Source organism: Sesamum indicum, linkage group LG10 (assembly GCF_026168435.1).
Source record: "Sesamum indicum cultivar Baizhima isolate 11 linkage group LG10, ASM2616843v1, whole genome shotgun sequence".
Taxonomy (NCBI): Eukaryota; Viridiplantae; Streptophyta; class Magnoliopsida; order Lamiales; family Pedaliaceae; genus Sesamum; species Sesamum indicum.
Window position 1 is genome coordinate 16,936,513 of NC_142666.1, and position 27,025 is coordinate 16,963,537.

At 33.6% G+C, this 27,025-nt stretch overlaps 3 protein-coding genes across 5 annotated transcripts; 2 read left to right on the forward strand and 1 right to left on the reverse strand.

Moving 5' to 3' along the window:
* Positions 1–931: 931 nt before the first annotated feature.
* Positions 932–10,012, reverse strand: UBP2 (ubiquitin-specific protease 2). 3 transcript variants are annotated; one of them, XM_011093153.3, is made up of 6 exons: positions 9,692–10,010; positions 8,270–8,346; positions 7,194–7,276; positions 6,729–6,783; positions 2,715–5,647; positions 932–1,351 (listed from the first exon to the last, which is right to left on the reverse strand). In XM_011093153.3, exons 1-6 carry the CDS (start codon positions 9,732–9,734, stop codon positions 1,138–1,140), a joined length of 3,405 nt encoding a protein of 1,134 aa, XP_011091455.2. In that variant the 5' UTR covers positions 9,735–10,010; the 3' UTR covers positions 932–1,137. The 3 variants fall into 3 exon arrangements, with proteins under 3 accessions (XP_011091455.2, XP_088742071.1, XP_088742070.1); XM_088885944.1 differs by lacking the exon at positions 932–1,351 and adding an exon at positions 1,359–1,538 and having other exon boundaries at positions 9,692–10,012; XM_088885945.1 differs by lacking the exon at positions 8,270–8,346.
* Positions 10,013–15,295: 5,283 nt separating this feature from the next.
* LOC105171896 (elongation factor 1-alpha) lies at positions 15,296–18,273 on the forward strand. The gene is made up of 3 exons (XM_011093152.3): positions 15,296–15,413; positions 16,016–16,503; positions 17,218–18,273. The coding sequence occupies exons 2-3, from the start codon at positions 16,042–16,044 to the stop codon at positions 18,103–18,105; spliced, it is 1,350 nt and encodes a 449-aa protein (XP_011091454.1). The 5' UTR covers positions 15,296–15,413; positions 16,016–16,041; the 3' UTR covers positions 18,106–18,273.
* Positions 18,274–20,818: 2,545 nt separating this feature from the next.
* Positions 20,819–24,229, forward strand: LOC105172064 (putative disease resistance protein At1g58390). Its single transcript, XM_088886253.1, has 3 exons — positions 20,819–21,322; positions 21,364–21,853; positions 22,383–24,229. Exons 1-3 carry the CDS (start codon positions 20,891–20,893, stop codon positions 24,107–24,109), a joined length of 2,649 nt encoding a protein of 882 aa, XP_088742379.1. The 5' UTR covers positions 20,819–20,890; the 3' UTR covers positions 24,110–24,229.
* Positions 24,230–27,025: the final 2,796 nt, after the last annotated feature.

Here is a 27,025-nt window from a genome sequence, read left to right on the forward strand (position 1 = left end):
CAGCTGAACATTCTGTGTGCGAGTTGTGCAAATTGTGGTTCTTGAGCCAAATATCGTAATGACCAATATGATATATCGGCTTACAGCTGAACATTCTGTGTGCGAGTTGTGCACTTGTTTGTGTTCCGAAGGGGAGAGTGTTGGGGTTCCAATGTCTTTTATTGATGCTCTGCAGCGCAGGAAAGAAGAAAACAATTAAATTGCGATTATTGCACTTTTTGGTTCTTGCTGAGAGAGTCCCATAAGTAAGCAATTGGAGAACAAAAGGGACGGGGGCCTGAGATTTACAGAAAATAATGCTCAAACCAAACTACAAAAGTTGGCTATGAAGTGTACCTATAGTGTGATCCATGTCTTCACCTCTAAGACCCCTCATTCTCATTCGCAATAAGACAGACTAAGCCACTAGATGCAAGTTTGCGAATACAAATTATATTATGTTTTAATTGAAGGATTCTAAGTCCTACTAGCAAAATTCTTCAATTTGTTTCAATAATTCTAAATTCAAATTATTTGCTTTTAATTTTAAATATATTTTATTAAATATTGATGATTTTAAGTTGTTTTGGAAACGGATCATTTGAAATTTTCTCCAAATCCAATCTTCAAATTAAAATTCATCAAGCCTACGTGTATAATTTCTATTCTTATATATTTAAGTTATTCGTTATTTTTTATTTAATTAGAATTCACAGCTTATTTCCAGTGGGTCTCTTTGAAGCCTGTTAGCAACCGGACCAAGTTCTGAGTTCAATAAATCACTCCCACTAACAGATTCATTTGTCTTGCAAATTAATTAGGCTTTTTTTTTAAAAAAACATCAAATGTTCTTATCAGGAGCGGAAGGAAAATGTAACTAACCGAAAGATAAAAGAATAGTTAATAAATAGAAGAAGCACACAGAGAAAGTAAAGAATCGCTTGCTCAAATATCATTCTTAATGCGAATACTGAATATTATTAAGAACCTTATAAAAGGTCCAAAGAGCAGATTTATAGGGGAGGTAACACCCGAGTTAAATTACACATTTGGCGCTCAGTGCACCTCAAAAATTGTGTATTTTAATCTCTCTCTCTCTCTCTCTCCCTCTCTCAATGTGAGAAGAAAAATAGATCAAAAAACAAAATGCGACCAACCTCAAGTCCCTTCGTAGAACAAAACATAGGCTTCACTTCTCAGGACTTCCTCTAAAGAAGCCTCGCGGACATATGCGTCACTGGCATGATACCAAACGCATTTGCCAAAGTTTTTAGTACCTCTCACGTATGCAATATAATGCCCACCCCTCATGGATCCTGTATGCTCCACCACTCCGACTAGACGGTATATGAACGTATCCTTCTCAGTGCACCTGCAGAGAAAATGGTGCAGAATATCAGACATGACACAGAACTGGAACCAAGGATTTAAGACAGAATTTCCTGCAAATTTAAAGACACTAGAGATAAGGTATAGGATTTTCAGCTAGGTCCCTAGGTGGTGCTGAGGTGTTGAAACAGCAATAGCCAACTTCAATTTCAACATCCATTTACTTGTACCTAAAGAAGTGGAATTTGCAAAAGTTAACCTTCTTTCTTTCATTTGTCATTCCATCATAATTGTTTAAGGAAAGCTTATAATTTCCAGCTAAATGATTGTTTGATGCAAGAAGGCGCGAAATTCAGATGTCCGGTTCATTTGCAAACCATCAATTCTCTACTTCACGTAACACACTTTTATCAAAATAATATCACACTTTCTGAACAACCAACTATGATCTTTGTATAAGGCATTGGAAGTAGCTGTCACCTTCACTGAAGCTCAAACTCATAAATTCATAGCAAGTGGTGCAGTTGGTGGCATCATAGTGATTGAGGTTGTATTCAACGATATAATAACTCTAATCATTCTGATTTATATATGCTAAAATAACCAAGCTCATGCATCACCTCAGAAAATATGTGTACATACTTTAGGTGACCAAAAGTTTCTCTAGACTGTCAAGTTCTGCATACTACAGACTTAACTCAGTGTTTAGCCCTAGGCCCCTCGTGGTTATCAGAATTACAATGTATAGATGATTGACTTCGCCATCTGTATATTAAACCTTTTTCAGTAGAAACAATTTGTTATAGTTTGACAAATCATTCACAGATATACTGCACCCCAAATTACTAAATAAGAGGATAAAAAAGATAATGGATAAGATGTAAGGCCTAGCCGCCTAGGGAAGATAAGAAGCCAAAAACTGCGAACTATTGGTCCCAAATTCAGAACAAGAAAAAACAGTTGCTGATTCCCCAGTAACAGCCTTACCATGACAAGCAGGTGCAGCACACTTCTTTATGCATACTTAGCAAGCAAGTCCCAGGTTTGTACACTAAATAAAGAGGTTAACTATAAAGGCTTTGGTAAGAAAAAACCTCCAGCTAGGAGCTGACAACAGGTTTAATGCTTTGGAAGAGGAAAATTGAACCATTACAGAAAAAAAGATCCCGTCCAAATATCCAGTTATAAAAAGCTATTAGCTCCCTTGTTTACATAAAAGTTAGTTGAAAGAGCAAAGAGAAAAAAAAGGTAAATGCTTAAGTAACAGTTGTAGCAACCATATTGCACAGAAGAGCAATGGAACTATAAAAATGAATAATTATACCAGCATTACTATAGCAAAAATCATGAGTAACACCTAATAACTAATATGCAGAAGAGAACAAGACGTCAAAGTGAAATTGAACCTGGGATCCATGTACGGTTTCAGATCAATTGTCTCTTTAAAGTTCACATGGCCATTCAATTTACTCAATCGCCCTCGAGCATCTTGACTGAACCTCTTTAGATGGATTGTTAAGATAGAAGGAGCCTTGTTGATCAGTATGCTCTTAGTCGCATCCCTCTTCACTTTCACATTCTCCGAGTTCACCTCCTCTTGCTCGCCTACTTCTGATTCACATTTGGCTGACAGTATATCACTTTCTGTAAATCCATTATCAGAATCGCATTTCCCAAGGCAAGGATTAAGATTTTGATTACTGGAACTTGAACTTTCTAACTGACCATGACATGGAGTTACCACCTGAGGTTCTGTGATTTCTGACTGGAAATCAATCACATTTATCTCATTCTCCGGATCCAGATCCTTCTCAAGCATGCATTTCCCATTTACATAAATCTCCCTGTTCTGTGGCACTGACCTGCCATCAGAAGGGTCGCCAACGTATTCTTCCACATCTCCAGTCCTACTTATCACTTTGTTGCAAGTCTTTCCAACATCCAGTAGACCACTTGGATTTCCATTCTCATAACCATTTGGCATTACTTCTGATATAGGCATTTGAGATTTCCATCTCAATCTAATTCTTTGCTCTCGCAAAACTTTTGAACAATTATCACATTGCCAAGCATGTTCATCCTTGGAAAGAAGCTCTGGCTTCATGAAGAAAGCCAAACAACTCTCAACAGACACCGGAGCATCCGCATTATCAACCTCATCTGGATCAGACTCACTGCTATTCCCCATAACTCCATTTTTAGCGATATCGCTTGCCTCAGAAACAGGATGGTTTGAAGGCTTATGCTGCACTGAAACCTCTGGTTCATTAAACAAATCTCCAAATCCATCAAAATCTAAGGAACTTTGTTCATCAGCAAGTACTGCTGGCGAGACATCAATTTCTGCTCTCATTAACTCAACATTAGATGAATAGTCCTCTTTATAGGGAAGCAAAATAACCTCGGAGTCCTGAACCTGTAAAGGATTTTCATTATCCCTCCCTGAAGTACTTGAATCTTTGGAGCAAACTGGATTATCAGAGCTATGACCTATATCAGTGTCATACTCACCAACGGTAACTGAAACATCAGGGGAGAGTCTCTCATCCAGTTGTTCTTCAACATTTTGCTTGTCCTCAAATTGGGAAAAAGCATTTTGTTGTTGTGCTAATGCACCTGGTTCAAGGGAATTTAAATTTTCAGCAATATCCAAGGCGGTTGCCGAAACTGCATTTGCTGGAGTACTCTCAATACTAGAGTCCATAGTGATAGACAATGAGGCATCGTTTTGGAGAATATCTTCATTTGCAAAACCCTGGATTGCTGCAATTTCATCAGTTTCCGAAGTTATAGCAATATCATGCGAGTCTGGACTTGGATCAAGGTAATCCAACCATGTAAAATTATCTAAAGGGCTTGACTGCTCTCCATTCTGAACTGCTTGGGGGTTCTGAATAGCTGAAAGGTCTTGAGCAGTAAAACCCATATCCAGAGCTATAGTGTTTGGATTAGTGGGATCTGATAATGCAGAATCACCCAAAGCAAGCACCGACTGCTCTGCTGGTGGTGCTATAGACTGCATTTCACCTAAAGAGTTTCCACCAGTTGATTGGTTAGAAACACCTTGTCCTGGTATACTACATGCTTCTCTGCTATTTTTGGAGGGATTTCTTCCACTTTTCTTTAGAGGCATTTTTGGTTTCTTGCCTCGAGTGACAGGTTGGGCCCGTCTTGCTGGAGGCTTCTTGGTAGGAACTGGCAATGAGAGATCCAAAAACGGTTCATAAATTGTTGACGAGTGCCCACATTCTAAACAACTAACAGTACTAGAAAGCCTTCCACCAAAAATGGTATCCACAAATGTGGGATCTGCAATTGAAGCCTGAGGAGATTTGGCATGCTTTCTTGCACTCAACTCTTCAGTTGACAAACCATCAAGCAAACATCTGAGCAACTCATGACTATCATGTTGCTGATATCCCCTGAACTGGGGTGCCTTGGTACAAAGACTACCGAATAAAGATCTAGGATTAATCACACTTTTTAAGCCAGCTTCACCGCTGGTTTCAAGGAAAAGCTTTCTCAGAGCAGCAGTTAAAGAACCAACAGACTCGTCTAATTTAAAGAAATAATCACGCAAGCTAGTTATAGCTAATAGATTTTGCATTATTGAATTAAAGAAACAGGTATTCCCCAAATTAACTAACCCTCTTATGGAATAGCCAGCCCTTCCATCTGCACCAATGCTAGCAGAGTAATCTGATTTTATTGCAGTAGTCACACTACCACTTCCAAACCAAACATCCTCAACATCTACAGTGGATCCTTCACCAGGTCGCCCTTTAAGCAATTTCACAACCTCATTTAAAACCTCTTTGTGTTTGTTGTCTTCAGACTTTTCAGCAGGAATTAGTTTATTGCAAGGAAAACACCAAAGTTGTTGATGGTTTTCATAATGGAGCACTAACGGATGATGATTCTGTTTTGCATGCCGAACAGCATGGCTCTGAGGCGTAGTTGGTAATCCAACACCTCCACATGAGAAATGCCCACATTCCAGGCAAATCCAAATTGCTTTTGACTCTGGCTTTGAATTTGTCCCCCCTTTTTTCCCATGTTTACCCTTTCCCTTCTTTGCTCGTCTATCAACAACACTTCCCCGACAATCTTCACATATAAGAGATTCTGAAGACCTAAGTTTGGCAGACAGTTTCTCCAAATTAATTCCTCTATCAAGATGGGAACATAGTCCTCTATCTTTAATACCTGCAACTCCATCATCAGGGGTTTCAGCATTGCTCGTGCCTTGTTTAGAAACAGTTCTAGGAGATGTAGATGGCCCCTGTTTCTCTTTCTGACCACTTCTCGTTTTCTTCTTCACCTTTTTCCCCATTATTGCCTGCAAACATCCAATTAAATCAAAACCATAATCACATTGAAATTTATAAAACAGCATGAAAACCAAATATTAGAGAACAAGACAATCACTAATTCAAGCAAACTACTGCTGTTCAGACATCAAAGTATCTGAAGGACAAGCCTTAAATATTCAAAATTTTCTAGAGGTATCAAGTTTGAGTATTGACTATTGCTTGTCCAGCATGAATCTATAGTGTCATTCCTCATCAACATTCCACACGAAATTCAATATTGAACAACTCAAGAAGTGCCACAGAACAAACTGTTCAGTATGAGTCTAAAATAGAGAAATAATCTGTACTCGTTTAGGAATGAGGAGAGACTAATTAGTATCCTCCCACATTCTGGTCTGGTCAGTTAACTCTCTTCATCATAAATAGACATGTCTCAGTTATTCTCACCTTTTTTCTTTCCAATTTTCTTTTCGTTTGCATAACCCTCCTTCTCTCTGCAACCTTGCTCTTCTTTCTACTTTATTTGCGATACTATGCATGTCCCTATTATTCCACTTCTTTTTCATTTTACTTTCCTTTTACTTGTCCCCCCTCCTCTCTACAATCTTCTTCTTTCTAGTTTTTTTCCGATAATAATTAAAATAAGCTTGTAAAGCACAAAAATTATACCATCAAATAATGCAGTACATCAATTAATGAACATAGCAGAAACTATTAAACATCAGCACATGAAATGTTATTACAATAAAATTAGTATTTTGTAAGAAAATGCATCACGCCACTTGTTACAGACAGTTCTCATTGTATAGAATTAGAAACTGCTTGTGCCGCCATGTCCTACAGAATTGCCTAGACTATTTGGTATGATATTTAGCAAAACAATCCATATTGCAGAAACAGAACACTAGAACATAAATATATAGTTTCTGAATTATGGCTGCATATGGACAACAACTTGTATGTAATACTGTATCAGCATGCCAGGCATACACGGGGAACCAAAGCACAAAATATATAGAAGAAAAATTGTACATTACTGCATCGATCCCCAATCTCCATAATTTGTTCGATAAAACTAAACATATAACTATCTGAAACAAGACCTACCTTCTCCCTTTCCTTTACTGTTTGTTTGTCCTCCTCTATCTTTTCGCAGTGTTCCCTGATAATTCCAAAGTGATATAATTAAAAGAATTTAAGAACTAGAAGCACATAAACAATGAAATAAATATCTTCACAAATTATGACTCGCCATGAAACAAGAGAACATCATCCAGCAAATAGGAGAGCCACAAGACGTTTTCGGAATTCCAATAATTAGTAAACTAAATTCCAAAAGAATTTCATGATTACCACCATGGTGATGAAGATTTTGTTGTGAACCATGTAAGACTTATTGTAATAAACACCAAACAGCAATCTGGGACATAATTTTACCAATTGCCAGTTCATGATAATCCAAACAAATTTGCTGTGATATTAACAATTACATGGACTGATTTCGCAATGAGCAAAAGAGCACAGAAATTGAATCCACAACAAAATTCAAAACTGACGAGGTTACCTACTTACCTTAATTCTTGTTCTTTCTGCTTAACCTCTTCTTGTGCGATAGATGTCTTTGGAGCCTCGGGTGTTTCCGAACTGACATGTACCTAAGCATAAGTATGGGTACAATGAGATTTATGCCCCAACCAGTCCAAAAATAAGATACTAACATATTCAGTGAGACACAAATTTACTAAAATGTAAAGTATTCAGTTCAGAGGTCCAAATAAAGCAACAACCAAGTTGCATTGCTGCTGAGAGGCACATCATCATAATAGGAATGACTCTGCATGGCACAACACCGCACAAGACATCATGTGAAATTTTATAAATAGCAGAAAATGTCCTTCCACCAAACAACAAAAAGGGGATCAGCTGCCAAAACCAGAATTTGTCCATTTCCCACCCAATGAGTCTCAACATTTACTGACTTGAGTTTCCAATCAATCATTGTTTTAAGTATTCAGATTTAGTGATATAGCAGGATATCTAGATAACATACAAATTATTAATCTTTTGATTTGAACAGATCATAGATTACATGGTAGCAAGTTAATTTATCTTTTCTTTGGTACAAAAGATGTGTAACAAGACTGCACACCGAGTTCCCAGACCTGTAGAGAACTAGATATAGATTTAGCATACAAAATCATACATACAATTGGATTGGCTTCAGATCTAGATAAACATCATCAGTCTAGATCTGACCAGCCGTTACCAACGGATACTCCAAATTAGAGTCATAAGATATTGCTGCTGAACAATTAAGTCCAAACAAATAGCAAACCTACATCAACAGATCAGATTATAGGTGTCAACGTCCTGGGCCTCCTTAAGCCCGTTTCAATCAGTGAGTTTTTAGGATTGGTGTTAGCAATGCCCATTAAAGACATCGAATCACTTTCAAATTTTTTTATGATGAATGAAATTCACTGCAGTCAGTGGCCAATAGATTTTAAATATCCTTCTTTTTAGCAAATCATAGAGGTTGTCAATATGAGTGTGGATATGTATGTGAGAGAATGTTGGACACTGGGAGAGATCACTAGAAGAGATATAAGATGTCAATAATCTATGTACAAGAAAAACAAAACTCATACCAATGGCATTTGGTCAATATCTGGTTCATTCTCATGTTTAACTATCCAATTTGCAGCAGCCTCAAGGTTAACATTGCCTAGAAGAAAACATGAAGAATAATGCTTAAAAAAGTTACACTATTCAAAAATGCTCATAAATTTTAAAAATCAAACATATACAAGAAAAAACTTTTGTGGTGTTCATTTCACATTCTTTGCATGCTTATTTCAATTCAATGTAGAATATGACATATCAGAATCAGATCTAGAATAGTGCAGGTGTGGATATAATAGGTATCCACAGTTTTTGACAACCAAGAAAGTCTTAAACAAATTATGCTAGAAGAGATTGAATATAGCAGCCACATTGAGCTCCCAGATCTAGGTCTCTTTCTGCCGCTCTTTGCTACCATCCCACCTCCAGTTATAGCATGTATTCAATTCATTCAATTTACTTTTAATTAGATATAAAAAATCTATTCTTTCTATTAATCTTTAACTTTTACTTTAAATGTTTTAGGAAGAGGATTAACTCTTAGAATCCTTCCATAAAAATATACTGTTCATGTTATTGTAATCTTCATAAGCATTCGTTTCTAGAATTCCTGCACCCTTATTCAGATCAACTGTATACTAATCCATATTCAACGTGCAAATTCACACCATGGATAGTAGCAAATAACAATTCATCACCTTTGCAGCAACCAAAAGGCATGCCAATGGCTAAGACGATGAGGTTTCGTCTGAAATGCCCAGACTGATGGCAACAAAATCTGAGGCTCACTGGGTCTTGGGTCAGGTACAGTCCTATGCTAAGTGTCTGTGCACCATTTATTGATTTGTTATCCAGAATACAGTGAACACGTTATTTGTGGAGATTCAATCACCTAATTTTCTGAAGGGAGGTCCCCGGTGAAATTGTGGGAGTTGCATTAGAATTATTGTTTTTTGCAAGAGATTTTGTGGTAAGTTAAAACACAAACATTAAAAGTGACTGTCAAACTAGAAAAACAAGCACACAGAACGTATGTCTGTGCTTAAGGTCTACCCGCTTCTTACTTCTCAGTTCTTATTGAACGCAGGATACACTACCATATAGCAGGAATCAACCAACACATACTGACACAAGTAAACAACAGAACTCAATAAAACACAGTACTGAACAGTAGGAAAAAAGACCAAAAAAATTGTCCAGTTTTCCTCAAAGAAATATCCACTCCTTAAAATTGAGTGCGTATCATCTACCAATATGACATTTATCTATGCGATAACATACAAATTATATACAATTATACGTTACTACCAACCAGACAAAAAATTTAAAATAGAGAGAAACGATCTTTTCTAAGCAAACTTAAGACGGAGCATGTCCATAAAGTTTTTTCCGAATCCAAAGATTCAACACTCGTCCATAACTGTGAGTTGGGGTTAGGGTTTACTGACCTGCGAAGACTTGGGCAGCTGTACTGACGTATGTTTCGATCATCTGCACGCAAGTATGACTGTAATCCTTAATGAGCCAGTGCTTCTAGTCAGATCCCTCGAATAGAAGAGGACCGTATCAGGCCCAATCTCGTTTACCGGTCCCCGGATCAAATAACGTACGCCAACAAGCTAGTGGCTGAAGTAAACAGCGTACAATACAGCGGAGACCGAGTAGGGCGGAGCGGCGCCACCAGTGAGACGGTGGAGGCGGCGGGGGGAGAGAGAGAGAGAGAGAGGAGGGGGGAGGGAGAGTAGGGGTCTTTTTTAGATTTGAGGGTGGTGGTTTATTAATTTCCTCAATTAAAGAAAATGTATTTTATTAATCAGAATATATTATAACAGTTAGATCTGATCAAATTCTACAGATCCAACGGTTCCTAATTTTCTGATAAATGTATGGCCAATGGATTCTTTTAGTATCTACAGAGTGTTTGGTTTTTTTAAAATATATTTGAGAGTTTATAAACTTCGAAAAAAAAAATTATAATTTTTTAAAAGAAATTATTAAATTTTAAAATTAAATATTTAATAAGCTTATAAATTCCGTAAAAAATAGGTTGAACCCGACTTTTACTATATAAAATTTTTAAATTTTTAGGTCTTAACACTCGAAAGACAAAAATATTTTCACTATTTTAATTATAAGATTTTAATGTTTTTAGATAGACAAATATGTTAAAATTATAGTAATATAATTCTAATAGTTTGATGGACATTTTTTGTTATCATTATAATATACGGAGCTTATTAGGGCAAATAGTCTAATATTTTATTTTATTTAAATATTTTACGAATTTTTTTTTAAAATAAAATTGAATATCTTTAAACTCTTGAATTAATTTATAATAAATAAGAGCTTATAAAATGTTTCGAATGAGTTTAGTCAAATACCATCTGAATTCCAATCCATAGTTATCGAAATAAGGATTTGGGGAATTGATTTTAAATTACTTCATATAAAAAAGAACTTAAAATTACATTTGAAATGAATATTTTTTTAATAATTGATTTCAAATACCTATTAACAAATTCTTTGAATTTGTTTGAATAATTCTAAATTTAAAAAAATTTAAATTCTTGACCCTAAATTTAAACTGCGTTATATTGAATATTAATGGATTTAAAGAAGTTCTGATATAAAATCATTTGAAATCTTTTTTTACATATTTTTCCCCCAACTCTATATTCAACGAACAACTTGCCTATGAAGATCACAGTCAAGCACAATGATTTTAGACTTAGGTTTCGAGCGCATGTATGATTTTAATTGAATTTCAAAGAGTAGAATTTGTGAGTCTAGTTACTAGGCAGAATGATCAGGATTTACATAAAAGCAAACATAATGTTTGGTTTTGTTTTTAACTTGTTTTTGGGTATTTTATGGAGATAGAGAGAGAAAAACAAAAATAAATAAAAATAAGTTAGAGATAGTGTGTATGTTTGGATTTGTTTTTGGAGATAATATAAAATAAGTTTGGTATATTTGATGTTGGGTAGTGAGGAGACAAAAAGTACTGTTTATTGTCAAATCATGTCTTTTTTTATATATATTTATATATATATATGTATAAAAATGTATATAGTTTATTTGTAAATAAAGAGAGAGAAATTTTAGTTTTGTCCCCCACTCACTGTTACAAAATATCTAGAAACGAGACAAAAATTGACAAAATATTGAATGCCAAACATTGCTTCGGTTTCGGAGATGGCCCAAAAACGAAGCCAAACAAATGATTTCAGGAGAAGTGTGGGCTGGATGGAAAGAGCTGCAGGGCGAGGTTGAGTCTGTCAGAAGAAAGCGGAGAATTAGGGCTGCAAATGATTGATTTGAGTGGAATGCAGTATTTTTCAATTTCGTTTAAATTATTATCGAACTTGAATAATTGCATTTGAAGTTTGTTTGATTATTGATTTACTTGAACTCAGACGAGCTTTAATTAGATCAAATAAGAGTAATTTGATATTTTTAAATATATTCTATTATTTTTGCACTAATTAAATTGAGGTCGAAAAATTATGGAACAAAAATTTTTGTTCAAATTGTTTCTAATTTTACCTCCCTTTGTCCTTATCCAATATTAGAAAAATATCAAACTTAAAATTGTAATTTTTTTTAATCTAAAAATATTCACAATTCGATGTGAGCTAACTGAACCGAAACAGAAAATTTGATATGCAACACAAGTAAATTGAAAATTTTGATTTGATTTTATTATTCCGTTTTTCTATTTATAAAAGTACTGAATTTGATTTCGATTTTTAGTTTGATTTACCAAACTGTACTTAATACCGAACATTATTTTTAATTAAGTTTTTAATATACGTATGTTAATATTTATTAATTATTTTTATCATCTTAAATAGAAAAAATAAATAATATCTGTAAAAATTATTTAATATTTAATTTTAAGTATCTTTATATTTAAATATTATAGAAAAATAAATTATAAAATTAAATAATAAAATTGATAAAATTATTAATTGGCAACAAGAAACCAATTCAAATAAAGTATCAATTAATGGGACAAATAAAGAAATTATAAATAGACCCTCAATTCAATCGCCACCAGATATTGTAGGTTTTAATTTAAAACCATTAGGAGAACTAGAAAAGTTACTCAATAAAAAATGTAAAAATCGAAAATTAAGTACTCTAAATAGTGACATAAATTTCAGAAATTATAAAGAAAAATTCTCAGAAAAATAAATAAATTAGAAAAGTTTGCTAGAAAGCCGATGCAAATAAAATTTTATTACTTTAGGCCTACAACCCGAGATGTTCTTTATAAAGAACAAAAAATAATTAATCAAATAGCTATAATGGCAAATACATTTATGAATGAAATATTGATAGTTGTACATAAAGATAAATTTATAATACTATAAATTGGATGATAATGTAAGTATTATTTGTAAGGAAAATAATAATTCTGGTAAAGTTGTCGCTAATATGATAATAGCATATTTTACTGGTTAGTTAGAAGGCTGGTGAAATAATTATCTCATTCAAGTTGACAAAGATAACATTTTGAGAATGAATTGCTTCTCTTTATTTTTTTAATGGAATTTATCTTTATCATGGATTTGGAAATGGTTGCTAGAAGTAGGAATTACTATACAAAATATTTTTTGCATTACGAGGAGATCTTGCTCGAGACTTTGAGCAAATTGATGCAAATCAATCCAGGAAAAAAAGAATTACTTTGATCGGGAAACTCTGGATGAAATGGCAGAAAAACTCCAAGAGTATATAAGTCTTGCTGAGAAGGGGACGAATCAAGCTTTTAGTCCATTTGTGCAAATATATATAAGAATCCTAAATAAAAGAGGCATTATCTCTAAAGAACTGATGATTGAAGAATATTTGGATCAAATGTACAAAGATTTCAAAAAGAACCTTTCAGGAATAGAATTTTCAAAGAAAACTTTTTCAAAGAAAACTTCCTCTAAAAAAAAGAAGAAAATAACTTATTTTGTTCAGTAGAGGAATCTCAAGACTCTTATGGGGAAATAACTAAATAAGATCCTTTGGATCAATTATTCAAAGAAATTAGAAGTGCCCTCAAAGGACAAACAAAAAGTTAAACACTTGAAAATTTTTTGGAGAGCAGAGAGGAAATCATAAAATATTGGAATCAATATTTGAAGAAAACCGTTTCTCCTAAATAATAATAAAATGACGTGAACAATAATACGGATGAGGAAAAGAATTTTTTTTTTTCCGATAATGGTAAATTTCATTAAGTAAAGAAAAAGTACAGAGTTTACACATCAAATGAAAATTTAAGTAGGCCATGGTATTTGCCAAGGCGATAGTACTAATGCTATGAGGTAGTTCAGCACTAAGTACACGGAGTCTAAGCTCATCAAGAATAATCCGAGCAAGGGACACTGCATCGCGAACCAGCTGTTGATACCTCCGTCGATTCAGTTTTTGCCAAATGTGATACACATGGAATGCCAAAAGATTACAATAGGCAACATTGATAACATGTTTCCCCCTCCATCTTCGTGCATCAATCAATACATCAATGGTCCATCCTCTAGTGATCCAAGAGAAGTAGACCTCACGTCGCAACAGTTGAAGACACTATTTAACATAAGGGCAACAAAAGAACATGTGCTGGTGAGTCTAAATGGTGGCACTGGAACATAATACATACTCACCATGGAGATGTTGAAGCCACGGCCAATCCATGGTGGAGAGCCTCTCATGCAATGCTAACCATAGTATAAAAGTGTTCCAGGGATCTTGAAAGGGCCCATAAGCAGTGAAAACCAGCCTACCTTCGGGCCCAGATGCCGAAAAATATCGTAGACGCTTTTATTGGCATAAGAACCGCCATCAAGAGAAATAGAATCTCGACCGCCTCTAATTGAAGGTAAAAGCCGCGTGACATCGAACATGCAAGCATTCCTCATCCTAGGCCAGTGTCACTCCCCATCCTGGATGACCACTCGAAGTAAATCATTTCTGCTCGTGCGAGTAAGTGAGGGGCCGCGAGGGATATGCTGAATAAGTGGCCCCAAGGATGCCAGGGATCGTCCCATAGCGATATCCTTTCACCATCTCCAACCATATAATGTAAATGCGACTGCAAAGTACTCTGTAACTGAAGGAGCTTCCTCCAACCCCAAGCTTCCGATATAGCGTCAACCGTCCATATAGATTTACTACACAGTCGCATCGAGTTAATCCATGAAACCCAAATAGAGTCAGGGTTCGAATTGACCACCTTCCATATATGCCGAGTCATAAGGGAAAAGTTAAGTCCAGTAAGATCCTTAAGTCTTTGGCCACCCTCATCAATCGGTCAACACACTTGTGTCCAAACAACCTTAGGGTAATCGGTAGTCGATGTTCCTTTCCATAGAAAGTTGCGGAGCCGCTTCTCAATTTCCTTGACTGATACTACTAATTGACAAATGTTTGAAATCATAAGACACCTGGAGGATTGCAACCAAGTCCTCAATAAGAAAGAATGCTATGAAGTCGTGAAATAAAATTTTAAATTCCGAACACTTAATATTTTCCTTTTTCCTATAAATAGTTCTTTTTTATTTGTTTACGGGTAAAGCTTCGAAAGTTTTGATGAATTGAAGTTGAAGCATTTGCACAATTTTTTTTAGTTATAAAATTTTTTTTACACACTGTTGAGCACTTAAATTATGTAAGTTTTCTTATTTAAATTTTTCGCACTGTTATTTCATCATATGATTACCAAAAAAACACCCCTTTTTAGTCGAAACTCAATATTAAATATTGGTTTTAATTATACCAATTATAAAATAATATAAATCAATTTTAATTTTAATTTAGATTAAGAGCCTCTAATTAATAAATACTTTTTGAAAGAGCTTAAATGACTTCTTGGAGGCCAAGTAATTTTTAGTCCCTATTTTAATATTTATATCCATAAATTAAATGGTTAATGTAATAAATATAATTTTATTATATAATTAAGAATTTGTTCATCATTGACTTTAAAGTCTGCTTGGCCCCCAAGCTAGAGAAGGACAAAACTGTCATTCCATATCTAGTTTTAGGGGTACAAATGTAATGTCGGACAAATATCTTCCGGACACCCTAGTTTTCGTTGTATAAATACGGCGCATTCCGCAGGGCTCACACAGTCTCTTTCTCTCAATTGCAGTCCGTCTTCTTGGTTCTTCCCAAGAGGTAATATTCTCTTGCTTTTTGACATGTGTATCTGTGGATTATTCCTGTATTTTATGTAATTTCTTGTGCTTGATTTCTTTTTCTGCTTATATTAATATAATTTTCTGCAAATTGCGATGGTTTTGGGAAGATTTTTGGTGAATTATGGGTTAATTCCAGTGGGTTGGGGACTGTTGAGAATGATTTGGATGTTGTAGATTTTCTTGTGAGATATCGTGTTTAACTATTGGATCGACATGATTATTGTGATTCATTTAAAGTTGGTAATTTCATTAGGAGATTGTAAGAATCAAGATTTTACTTGATTTTGTAAATTATATTTGAGACAACCAGTAGTTGGTTGCTATTGTATGTTTGTAATTACAATCTGCAGGTTTTGCTTCAAACCCAAAAGTTTGTTATTGTGTTGTAAATTTTTCATCTGGTTTTGTCATCTGTGCTAAAATTGAAAGTTCTTTTAAAATCATTTTGAATGAACTATTGTCTCGTTTATCAGTTCGGTACAGCTTTTAGTTCCTGGTCCATAATTTTGGGATTTACGGTTGTGTTTCTTGATTGTGTGTTTTGAATTATTCAAATTCGGAGTGTCTTTTCTGATGCAGGTTTAAGTATTTCGTAAGAACTAAATATGGGTAAGGAGAAGGTTCACATCAACATTGTGGTTATTGGTCATGTCGACTCAGGGAAGTCAACTACCACTGGTCATCTCATCTACAAGTTGGGAGGCATTGACAAGCGTGTCATCGAGAGGTTTGAAAAGGAGGCTGCTGAGATGAACAAGAGGTCTTTCAAATATGCCTGGGTTCTCGACAAGCTCAAGGCTGAGCGTGAGCGTGGTATCACAATTGATATTGCTCTCTGGAAGTTTGAGACCACCAAGTACTACTGCACTGTCATTGATGCTCCCGGACATCGTGACTTTATTAAGAACATGATTACTGGTACTTCCCAAGCTGACTGTGCTGTGCTTATTATTGACTCGACCACGGGTGGTTTTGAAGCTGGTATCTCTAAGGATGGGCAGACCCGTGAGCATGCTCTTTTGGCCTTCACTCTGGGAGTTAGGCAAATGATTTGCTGCTGCAACAAGGTATAATTGTTGTGACACAATTGCTTGATTATAGAACTTGCTGTTTTAATGTGTTCTGCAATATGCTTGTTGTTTGCTTGCCTGTTTGTCTGTTTGTAAGAAAGTGGTACCCCTTCATTTACTTCTATCTTGATCTTGAGGATATTCTGGTAAATTGAAGAGGGGTTATCCTTCATCATGGACAACAGATTGTGTCGATTCAGGATTGTAGTTCAATTGGTCAGAGCCCACCCTTTTTTGGGTGGAAGCTACGGGTTCGAGCCCCGTCAGTCCTGATAAACTTGATTTATTAGATGGTCTTTATCATAATCAGTTGATTACAGTTGCAATTCAAGGTTTATGTGTGCCTGCTAATTATTTTTCTTTGCTTTTTATATTATGACTCCAAAGCAATCGTCTGTGCTTTTTAAGTGAAATGAAAATGTTTGATATTCCTTATTGGCTAATTTTGTTTCAAGATTTTTTTATTTTGTCTTTTTAGTCTGTGTTTTGACCAAATAGGCTGTTTAGATAAAATTCCCAGGTTTCCATGGATTTTTTCTGTGAGGAAGATTTAATTGAAGTAACTTGTACTATATGTCTTGCTGAAACTTTTACTACCTATTTCTTGTGCAAAAAATGCTTTAGATTGTCAAGTTGCTAAGATGTCATTGAGATCATTGTTGGGTGCTTCTAGTGTGTGCTTATACACTGACCTTTATTATCCCATTTTAGATGGATGCTACCACTCCCAAATACTCCAAGGCAAGGTATGATGAAATTGTTAAGGAAGTCTCTTCCTATATGAAGAAGGTTGGTTACAACCCTGACAAGATCCCTTTTGTGCCTATCTCTGGATTTGAGGGTGACAATATGATTGAGAGGTCAACCAACCTTGACTGGTACAAAGGTCCAACTCTCCTTGAGGCTCTTGACATGATCCAGGAGCCCAAGAGGCCGTCAGACAAGCCTCTTCGTCTCCCACTTCAGGATGTGTACAAGATTGGTGGTATTGGTACTGTCCCTGTGGGGAGAGTTGAAACTGGTATCCTCAAACCTGGTATGCTTGTCACCTTTGCTCCAACTGGCCTCACAACTGAGGTTAAGTCTGTTGAAATGCACCATGAGGCCCTCCAAGAAGCTCTCCCTGGTGATAATGTTGGCTTCAATGTCAAGAACGTTGCTGTTAAAGATTTGAAGCGTGGTTTTGTTGCATCTAACTCGAAGGATGATCCCGCAAAGGAAGCTGCAAGTTTCACATCTCAGGTCATCATCATGAACCACCCTGGTCAGATTGGCAATGGTTATGCCCCTGTTCTCGACTGCCACACTTCCCATATTGCTGTCAAGTTTGCTGAGCTCTTGACCAAGATTGACAGACGATCTGGTAAGGAGCTTGAGAAGGAACCTAAATTCTTAAAGAACGGTGATGCTGGGATGGTGAAGATGATTCCAACCAAGCCTATGGTTGTTGAAACTTTCTCTGAGTACCCACCACTAGGACGATTTGCTGTCAGGGACATGCGTCAAACTGTTGCTGTTGGTGTTATCAAGAACGTCGACAAGAAGGAGCCTTCAGGGGCTAAGGTGACCAAAGCAGCAGCCAAGAAAGGTGCCAAGTGAATTGTGCGATGTTGGATCTTGTACCGCTGTCATGATCTCAAACTCCTCTGTTACTACCAAAAGTACTTGTGTTGTCTTTGTCATATAGTTTTGAGTTATATAGTTGGTCTTGTTGGGTTTTATTTCTGTCAAACGATGTGTTATCTGTGTCGAAGTGTTTGGTCTTCACCTTGCTGTCATGGCTCTCAGAATTGGGTGCTGGATCGTCGGTGGCATGTAATTTGCTGACTTTCTACTCTCTGTTTTACCTTTATGGTATATGAATTGAGTTTTTGTGTCGAGATTTGCAGCGTGATTTTGTTTGGTTGTTGCGTAAAAGGTTCCAGCTTTTGGTTGCTTTCGTCTTGCTACACTCTGTAAATTTCTTTCACCAATTTTACATATATATATGGATGTACTACGGGGGAGTATCTTTTTCGAATAATGATAATAACTGTGGATTGATTTATTCCTGTGGCAGAAGAAACTCATAATCATGCACTTGCATGGCAGTTCAATTTGGTAAATTTAATATTTTTGTTTTATTGTATATATATATATATACACCTTAATATCTATATCTGTATAAATTGTTTGGACTATGTATAATAGTGCAAACAATTTATACAGATAAAATTCAATATTAAATTCTTTACTAAGTTTATTCATGAAAAAAATTGAAAATAACAATAGACTATTTTCATATTTTTGTATATTAAGAAATTAAAATTATTTTATAAGTTTGAAATACTACATATATATTCTTATTCAATGTAAAATATATTATTCTATTACTATGATATAATTTCTTCTAAAATAAAGTTTATGAAAGTAAGACTAGAAAAAGCCATGAGCACTATTTTTTATTTCCTTCATAGAAAAAATTATAATATCTAAAACTAATAAAAAATAACAAAATTTGTATATTTCAAATTATATGTTGACAATACAAATATACGATAAAAAAAATTAAAAGTGATACGAACACAACATATTAAGCCGCATGCTCCACTCCTAGTGGTGACCATACTCCCCTCGTAACCCAAAGTCTTTAATTTCTCATAAGGTGCGGGGAAGTTCGAAAAGCAACATCCCCCGATCTTTTGTCGGTATCATTCATAGTTGAGATTAGGACGGTATTTGATGGTTTTCGAACCCCCAACTATCGTTCTTGATTAATGAAAAAATGATTGGCAAATGCTTTTGCAGTCGGCAACTTTAAGGAGTCCCCATTCCACCAATACAGAGGTGCTAGCTAGAAGCAGGAGAGAGTAGGTGAGAGCAGGTAAGAACACAGAAGTCTGAAGGATTTTTCAAATACCCGTTACAAAATATCCATTCCAAATCGTGTTTTTGTTTGTAGTGCCACATTCACAATCACACAAGTTTCTCCCAATAAGACAAAGTCGACGATGCAGATTCATGAGTTATATAAAGCTGGATCAGGATCCACAGTTCAAGAACATACCGTAAAAGAGTTATCTGATTTGGCAAAGTTGAGTTATGAAAAGCATAGAGATTTTCACCAGAGAGAAGCCAAGCAAACCATCGAATGGACCTTTGCCTGTGATGTACTCACAAAGGAGGCTATGTACTCTTCTAAATATGTGTAGCATAGGACAAGAATGTTGGATTTCAAACAATCACAACTATTCATGTATTGCAGATTTTATATATAAATTATCATATAGTTTTTCTTATTAATAAGGTATTTTAAGTTATCGTGCTCTATTTGAGTATCATGTAATAGTCCAAGACTTATACTTTTTAGACTAGAGTTGTATTACTTCTGAAAGTCATTTTGCACACTCCTCATCATCATTTTTCGAAGTCGTAAACGTTCTATTTGTTGGATGTAGCTCAAATAGGGTGAGCCATGTACGTCTTATGGTATTAATTTTCTAATTTTTATGTTTAAGATGGATGCGAATTCATAGATTTATTTAACATTCTTTTAAATGAATAAAAAATACATAGCAATTGAAACATCTGATACTTTCCCCATAGACTGATTGTAGTCCATGTGCCTCACACTTGAGTGCATTTTGGCATCCACATCTTATTCTTTGGGGGGGGAGGGGGGCAAGAAAGCATTTGAGTTACTTATATAATATAGATTGAAGGATCAATGCGGATCGTGGTACTGATCATTATTAAAACCCGAACATAAATTTTTTTAATAAATTGATTATAATTATATTATGCAATAATCAATAATTAATATAAAAAAAATATATATAATTAAAATTAGTATTATAGTTAACCAATTATTAATTTGATATGGATACATTAATAGAATAGGGGTGTCAATGGATAGGGTGAGACCCTACTCAGACTCATACTCAAACCCAATAAATATTACTAAACCTAGGTCCAAATCCAAATCCATTAAAGAATATAAATTATATTTGAATTGGGTCTATACCCATCAATAAATTTGTGTGAAAGAGGAGAAAAGAATTAGTACCTAGGATTAGAATTTAAATTAAATCTGAAAGGGATTTCTTGAACTTGTGTTATGAGTAGCCGATTCTTTTGCTTTAACTTAAATTAAAAGTGAGAATCAAGAAAGTGTGAAATATGGGAGAAAGAATCTAAAACTTCCAATTTACAAGAAAAGATAAGAGGAGAAAAGAATTTGTACCATGCGTAGAATTTGTGTCAAGTAGGGATAGAAGTTGGTATGCACATATATAAAATGAAGGCAGTTGGTGAATTAAAGAGATCAATAACATCCATTCACTTTGCAATTAGCCACTACTGATCCAACACATTTATCCAGAAAATCACCCAAATACAAAGTAAAATGGTTGATTCTATTGCAACAATTGCTCTTGAAACACTTCGGGACTTATTGATTGAGGAAGCAAAGTTTCTATTGAGTGTGGGCGGTGAGGTTGAGGAAGTCCGTAGGCAGCTCAACATCATGCACTGTTTCTTGAAGGATGCTGATAGGAGGCAAGATCGGTACAATTCACAGACAGTCCAGAATTGGATCGCTGAACTTCGCGATTTGTCCATTCAAGCTGAGAATGTGCTAGAAAGATATGTCATTGAAGTGGTGTCCATAAGAAAAGGAAAAGGCCTTAAAAAGGTTCTCAAAAGATTCACTTGTATATTGAGCGAGTGGTCAAGAATGCACCAAATCGGAGAAGACATTAAAGATATCAAGTCTCGTATGTCCGACCTCACCAAACAGTCGGAGTCTATGAGTGTAGGAGACAACTCATCAAGATTGGTAGATGATACCGATTGGTCAGAAGAACGTATGGGCATGAGGTTGAAAAATATTTTGTAGGAATGAAGGAGGATATTAAACAGTTAGAATCAATTCTGACAACTGATGACAAATCAAATGGAGTGATTTCCATATGTGGCATGGGAGGATTGGGAAAGACCACTCTTGCTACTAAAATTTACAATGGGGAGGCCGTGCAGCGATGCTTCAAATATCGTGCTTGGGTTTGTGTAAGTCAGCAATTTCAACCCAAAACTATTTTCCAACGACTGTTAAAGCAACTTCTTCAGAATGAAAGTGAAGAGCAAGATGAAGATACATTGGTCAGAAAGTTGTACCAAGTACAAAGAGATAGAAAATGTCTCCTAATTTTGGATGACGTTTGGGAAGTTGATCACTGGAATTGCTTAAGGCGTGCCTTTCCCATTGGAGAGGTAGATAGCAAAGTTTTGCTCACAACCAGAAATCAAAACATTGCTTCCAGAGGATACGTCCACAATCTCAAGTGTTTGGATGAAGATGAGGATGGGAGCTCCTTCAAAAGATAGCATTCCCGTACAACTATTCACAAGGTTAGTTTGTAAAATTTCTTGTTTTATTTTATTGATTTTGAATCTTCTTTCTCTAGTTAGTGACAAAAGAAAAAAGAGTAATGATACTAAAGATATCATTAATAGTATATATTTAGCGAAAAAGATTATTTTGTTAAGTCTAATGTTTTTTTATAGTTTTCATGATGACAAGATTGTTTGAATTTTCTTATGTAAATTTCAAGTTGATCTATATGTATAAAATGCTATTGAATAGCAATTTAAAATTTATTTCTTGATACAAAATTTGTTTAAAACGTAAAAGGAATCAAACATTTAGAAACTCATACAAAGAAATGGATTCAGCAATATAAAGTTATGCTTTCAGATTTTATTTCTATTTGTTATTTGTTGAAAGTATAGGGCGAAATTCTCTTGTTTTGATTTGTTTTAATTACTATACATATTTATAAGAAATTCAAATTTTATAATATTTTGAATTAACTGACATTCATTGATTATGTATTCAGAGATACCTACAACTGAAATAAAGTTGTTGGAAGAATATGGAAGGGAAATAGTAAAAAAATGTGGTTATTTACCATTACCCATTTCAGTTGTTGGAGGAACTCTTCGTCATGAAAAGGCATCAATGGAATGGAAAAATGTGTGTAGAAATCTTGATTCGTACCTTCAACATGGGAGAGGTTTGGAGAATGACAAAGGAGTAAATCAAATACTAGATTTGAGTTACAATGTGCTCCCTTACAATCTGAAACCATGTGTTTTGTATTTGGCTTGCTTTAAAGAGGATGAAGAAATAGATATAGAAAAACTATATTTACTATGGATGGCTGAAGGAATGATTTGTTCCGAAGATAAGGGAAGAGGAGAAAGTTTGAGAGATGTGGCAGAACGGTATTTATCCGAGCTAGCAAATAGGTGTATGGTTGAAGTGGAAATAGACGAGTTGCCGCTATATAATAGGTTTAAGTCATGCCGGCTTCATGATATGATACGAGATCTGTGTTTGTCAAAAGGAAAAAAAGAAGGATTTCTGGAGGTTATAGATAAAAAGATGGGAGGAGAAGAGTCTTCAATTTGTAAAACAAATAGATTGGCTATCCATATGGAGGGAGTGGATAACGATCTTAGTTACAGGATTGGGGAAAATAAGAACATAAGATCTTTTCTATTCCTCAAAATAGGCTGGCGAGATACATTATGGTATAATTACATTATGTTTGGGATTTTCAAATCTCTCAAAGTCTTAGTATTGGAAGGTTATACATTTGAGAATCGGAAATTGCCCAAAGGAATCGAAAAATTGAAGCTGTTGAAGCTATTGAGTCTCGAAAATAGTCGTGTGGAAGAATTGCCATCATCTAATATGCAAGCACCTTGTTTGCAGACATTGAATGTGAAAGATACAGATAGATTACCTAATTGCATATACAAAATGAGGCGCTTGAGGCATCTACTTTTGGGATTTTGTCATGAGAGCGTTGGAGGTAAAAAATTGAAATTGGAAGGGTTGAATGAGTTGGAGATGATAACTGGGTTCAACACTTTGGTTGACATCACTCATCTTCTTAAATTGCCGAAGCTCCGAGTATTGGAAAGAAGAATTTATGATGAAAAAAGTTTGTCAATGATTGTTGATCACATCTTAAATCATCAAGAACAATTTCGCGACGTACGACTTGAAATTGTCATGGATTTGGAAGATGGCTCAACTCTTCTCAAAAGGTTGGTGATGTGTCACTCACTACGTTACTTAAGTATTGAAAATTGGCTAGTGCGCAAATTACCAACTTATGAAGTTCAAGTGTATCAAAATGTGATAGAATTAAAACTTGGGAATTCAGGGATTGAGGAAGATCCAATGCTAACACTAGGGAAGCTTCCCATGTTGCGATCGCTGGAATTGAATTTTGATGCATATGTGGGCAGAGAGATGGTTTGTGAGGCAACTGGATTTCCTCAACTCAGAGCGCTTTTGTTGTATCGTTTGCGCAATTTAGTGGAGTGGAGAGTGGAGAAAGGAGCAATGCCGAATCTCTCTTCTCTAATTATTGAAGGATGCAGTAAATTGAAGATGATTCCAGATGGATTGGAATTCATTAATACTCTAAAAACACTGAGTATAACTATGCCAAAAGAGTTCGTCAAGAGGGTAAGAGTGGTGGATGGTGAAGAAGGAGAAAATTATCACAAAATCAAACATATTCCAGATATTTCCATTTATACCGATTAATACCAATTATAGGTCTCACTTATTTATAACTACAATTGATGAATGTATAATTAACTAGCATGTGTTCCGTGTAATGTAATGTAATGTACGAATTTAATTAAATTAATTAATTAAAATCACAATTCGTAACTTTTTTTTTTGATCCGATTATTTCATAACTTTTGTAATTTTGTGAAAGTCAATGGAAATATTAAATGTTGTACATTAGTAATGCAAATAAATTTTGTTCTTTAAATTACAATACATCGATATAAACAAAAAGTTCATAATAATAACAATATATTTAAATAGGTTTGACATAATTACAAATACACACATCATTGTTTGAAAAATTACCATGCAACCTTTGATTCTAATATTGGTCTAATAATTAGCCCAATCCATTTATTTTTGTGGTAAACTGACCAAAATTCTCTTGTGGATTTTGAATTATGATTTAGTTATTTTAAAAAAAAATTAAAAAAATTTTATGGACTAAGTTGATAATTTTTCATCCACTATGTCTGTTTTTTTTTCCATTATTTAATTTTTTTAGAAAAAAAAGATAAAAATACATCAATGGCAGAGCTTGGCTTTCATAGGGGCAATTTTGCATTTTTTTAAGAAAATTAAATATGGCTAGTCTGTGTTATGAGGCATGAGTGCAATTATCTTGTGCGAATAATGAAAATTCTCGACTCTTATAAACTTATCTATATGAAATACGACAAAAAAAGTTTAAGTTAGTTTTTTAATCTTAGGAGTTAAAAATAAGTTTAAAAAATTAAATCATTATAATGTTTATTTAATATTAACACCTCCAGTTTTGATGGAATTACATTTTAACTATATATCATTTGGTGGATTTCAAATATATATCAAATTTATATTAAGAGGTTTTCTAGTTAAAATGTGTATTCTATCAACTTTTTGTTCCAATAAATGTGGAAATTGAGAGAGTACAAAGTTGAGAATAAGAAATAATTGAAAAAATTGACCCACAAAAAATAGTGAGATACCAAAATAGTGCTCTTAATTAGTAATAAAGTATAGATTGTTAAGGTTTAACTTTTAGACTTATCTTTAATTTTTGAAATAAAAAATTACTGACTTGAATTTTTTATATAACTTTTCGTAATAGGTAAATTCATAAAATTTGGATTTTTTTTATTGCAATAAAAAAAGAGAAAACAAATTAGACTGTTTTTTTTTTAAGTTAAACAATATATTATTATTATGTTGACAAGAGTGCAAATTTTTTGTTATTCATAAAAGATAATTTTAATATATCAACATAAAACATATAGATACGTCTTTTTTCCTTTGAAAAAAGGAGGAATTTGACAATGTCATAAATTTAAGGGACTAAAGTGGTAAAATTAAACTTAAATGGACTATTTTATCCTCTAAAAAAGTCAAAATTCAGCCACGTATTCAACAAAAAATAGCTTGAGGGACCAAACTGAGACAAAAAATGTAAATATTTTTGAAATTTTCGTAATTTTTTATATTTTTTGTATTTCTAAAATTTTTCTGTAAATTTCTGAAAATATTTTCTGAAAATACTTTTTCAAATTTTCTGTATATTTTTGGTATTTTAATTTTTTTTGTAAATTTTTGGTATTTTAAAAAACATCTGTATGAATTTTCAGAAAAAAATTTCTGAAATAATTTTTCCAAAAATTTCGAAAATATTCTCAAAAAATATTTTCGAAAAATATTGTTTCAAATTTTCAAATTTTCTGTAAATTTATACAATTTATGTAATTTATGTGTAATTTATGCAATTTATGTGTAATTTATGCTGTACATGTGTAACTTATGCAATTTATAAATTTTATGTGTAATTTCTACAATTTCTGTGTAATTTATGCAATTTATAATTTGTATGTGTAAATTATGAAATGCATGTGTAATTTATAATTTTAATGTGTAGTTTATGCAATTTCATAAATTTATGCAATTTATGTGTAATTTACACAAATTTCTGGAATTTATGCTATTTAGGCAATTTAATAAAATTTTACATAATAATCACATTAATAAAGAATTTTGAAACAATTAATGCAATATCAACAATAATACATTAATAAATATAAATAATCATAAATTACATAATAATCATAAAAAAAATAAATTACAACAATATTCCCAGTACATACTAACATTGTTACATAATAATGTACATAATCATAAAATTTTCTCAATATTAATAGTTTTTTTCATAATCACAAAAATTAAAATAAATTACTATAAATATTCCCATAATATTTTTACATAATAATGTAAATAATAAAAAACTTAATTTAGGCCAAATCTTTCCCAATATTAATATTTTTATATAATAATGTAAATACTCAAAAAATTAATTTAGACCAATTTTCCAATATTAATATTTTTACATATTAATCAAAAAAATAAATAAATTAGAACAATGTTCCCAATACATATTTACATAATAATCTAAATAATAAAAAAATTAATTTATTCATAATTTTGTATTTTTTTATTGCAATAAAAAAAGAGAAAATAGAGTACACTGTTTTTTTTAAGTTAAACAATATATTATTATTATGTTCACAAGAGTGCAAATTTTTTGTTATTCATAAAAGATAATTTTAATATATCAATATAAAAAATATAAATACGCTTTTTTTTTTCTTTGAGAAAAGGAGGAATTTGACAATGTTATAAATTTAAGCGACTAAAGTGGTAAAATCAAATTTAAATGGACTATTTTACCCTCAAAAAAGTCAAAATTCAGCAACATATTCAACAAAAAGTAGCTTGAGGGACCAGACTGAGACAAAAATTGTAAATATTTTTGAAATTTTCATAATTTTTGATATTTTTTAAAATTTTTGTGTAAATTTTTTGTATTTCTAAAATTTTTCTGTAAATTTCTGAAATTACTTTTTCAAAATTTTCTAATTTTCT

Bases quoted from the DNA above. Each gene is read 5' to 3' on its own strand.
- LOC105172064 (XM_088886253.1), top strand. From the start codon at position 20,891: ATGGTTGATTCTATTGCAACAATTGCTCTTGAAACACTTCGGGACTTA. The intron at 21,323-21,363 runs GTAGATGATACC...TATGGGCATGAG, and splicing joins GAGACAACTCATCAAGATTG to GTTGAAAAATATTTTGTAGG. The intron at 21,854-22,382 runs GCTCCTTCAAAA...TTATGTATTCAG, and splicing joins GGATGAAGATGAGGATGGGA to AGATACCTACAACTGAAATA.
- UBP2 (XM_011093153.3), bottom strand. From the start codon at position 9,734: ATGATCGAAACATACGTCAGTACAGCTGCCCAAGTCTTCGCAG. The intron at 7,277-8,269 runs GTATGAGTTTTG...ACTTATGCTTAG, and splicing joins ATATTGACCAAATGCCATTG to GTACATGTCAGTTCGGAAAC. The intron at 5,648-6,728 runs GTAGGTCTTGTT...GGATGTTTGCAG, and splicing joins CAGTAAAGGAAAGGGAGAAG to GCAATAATGGGGAAAAAGGT.
- LOC105171896 (XM_011093152.3), top strand. From the start codon at position 16,042: ATGGGTAAGGAGAAGGTTCACATCAACATTGTGGTTATTGGTCATGTC. The intron at 16,504-17,217 runs GTATAATTGTTG...ATCCCATTTTAG, and splicing joins TGATTTGCTGCTGCAACAAG to ATGGATGCTACCACTCCCAA.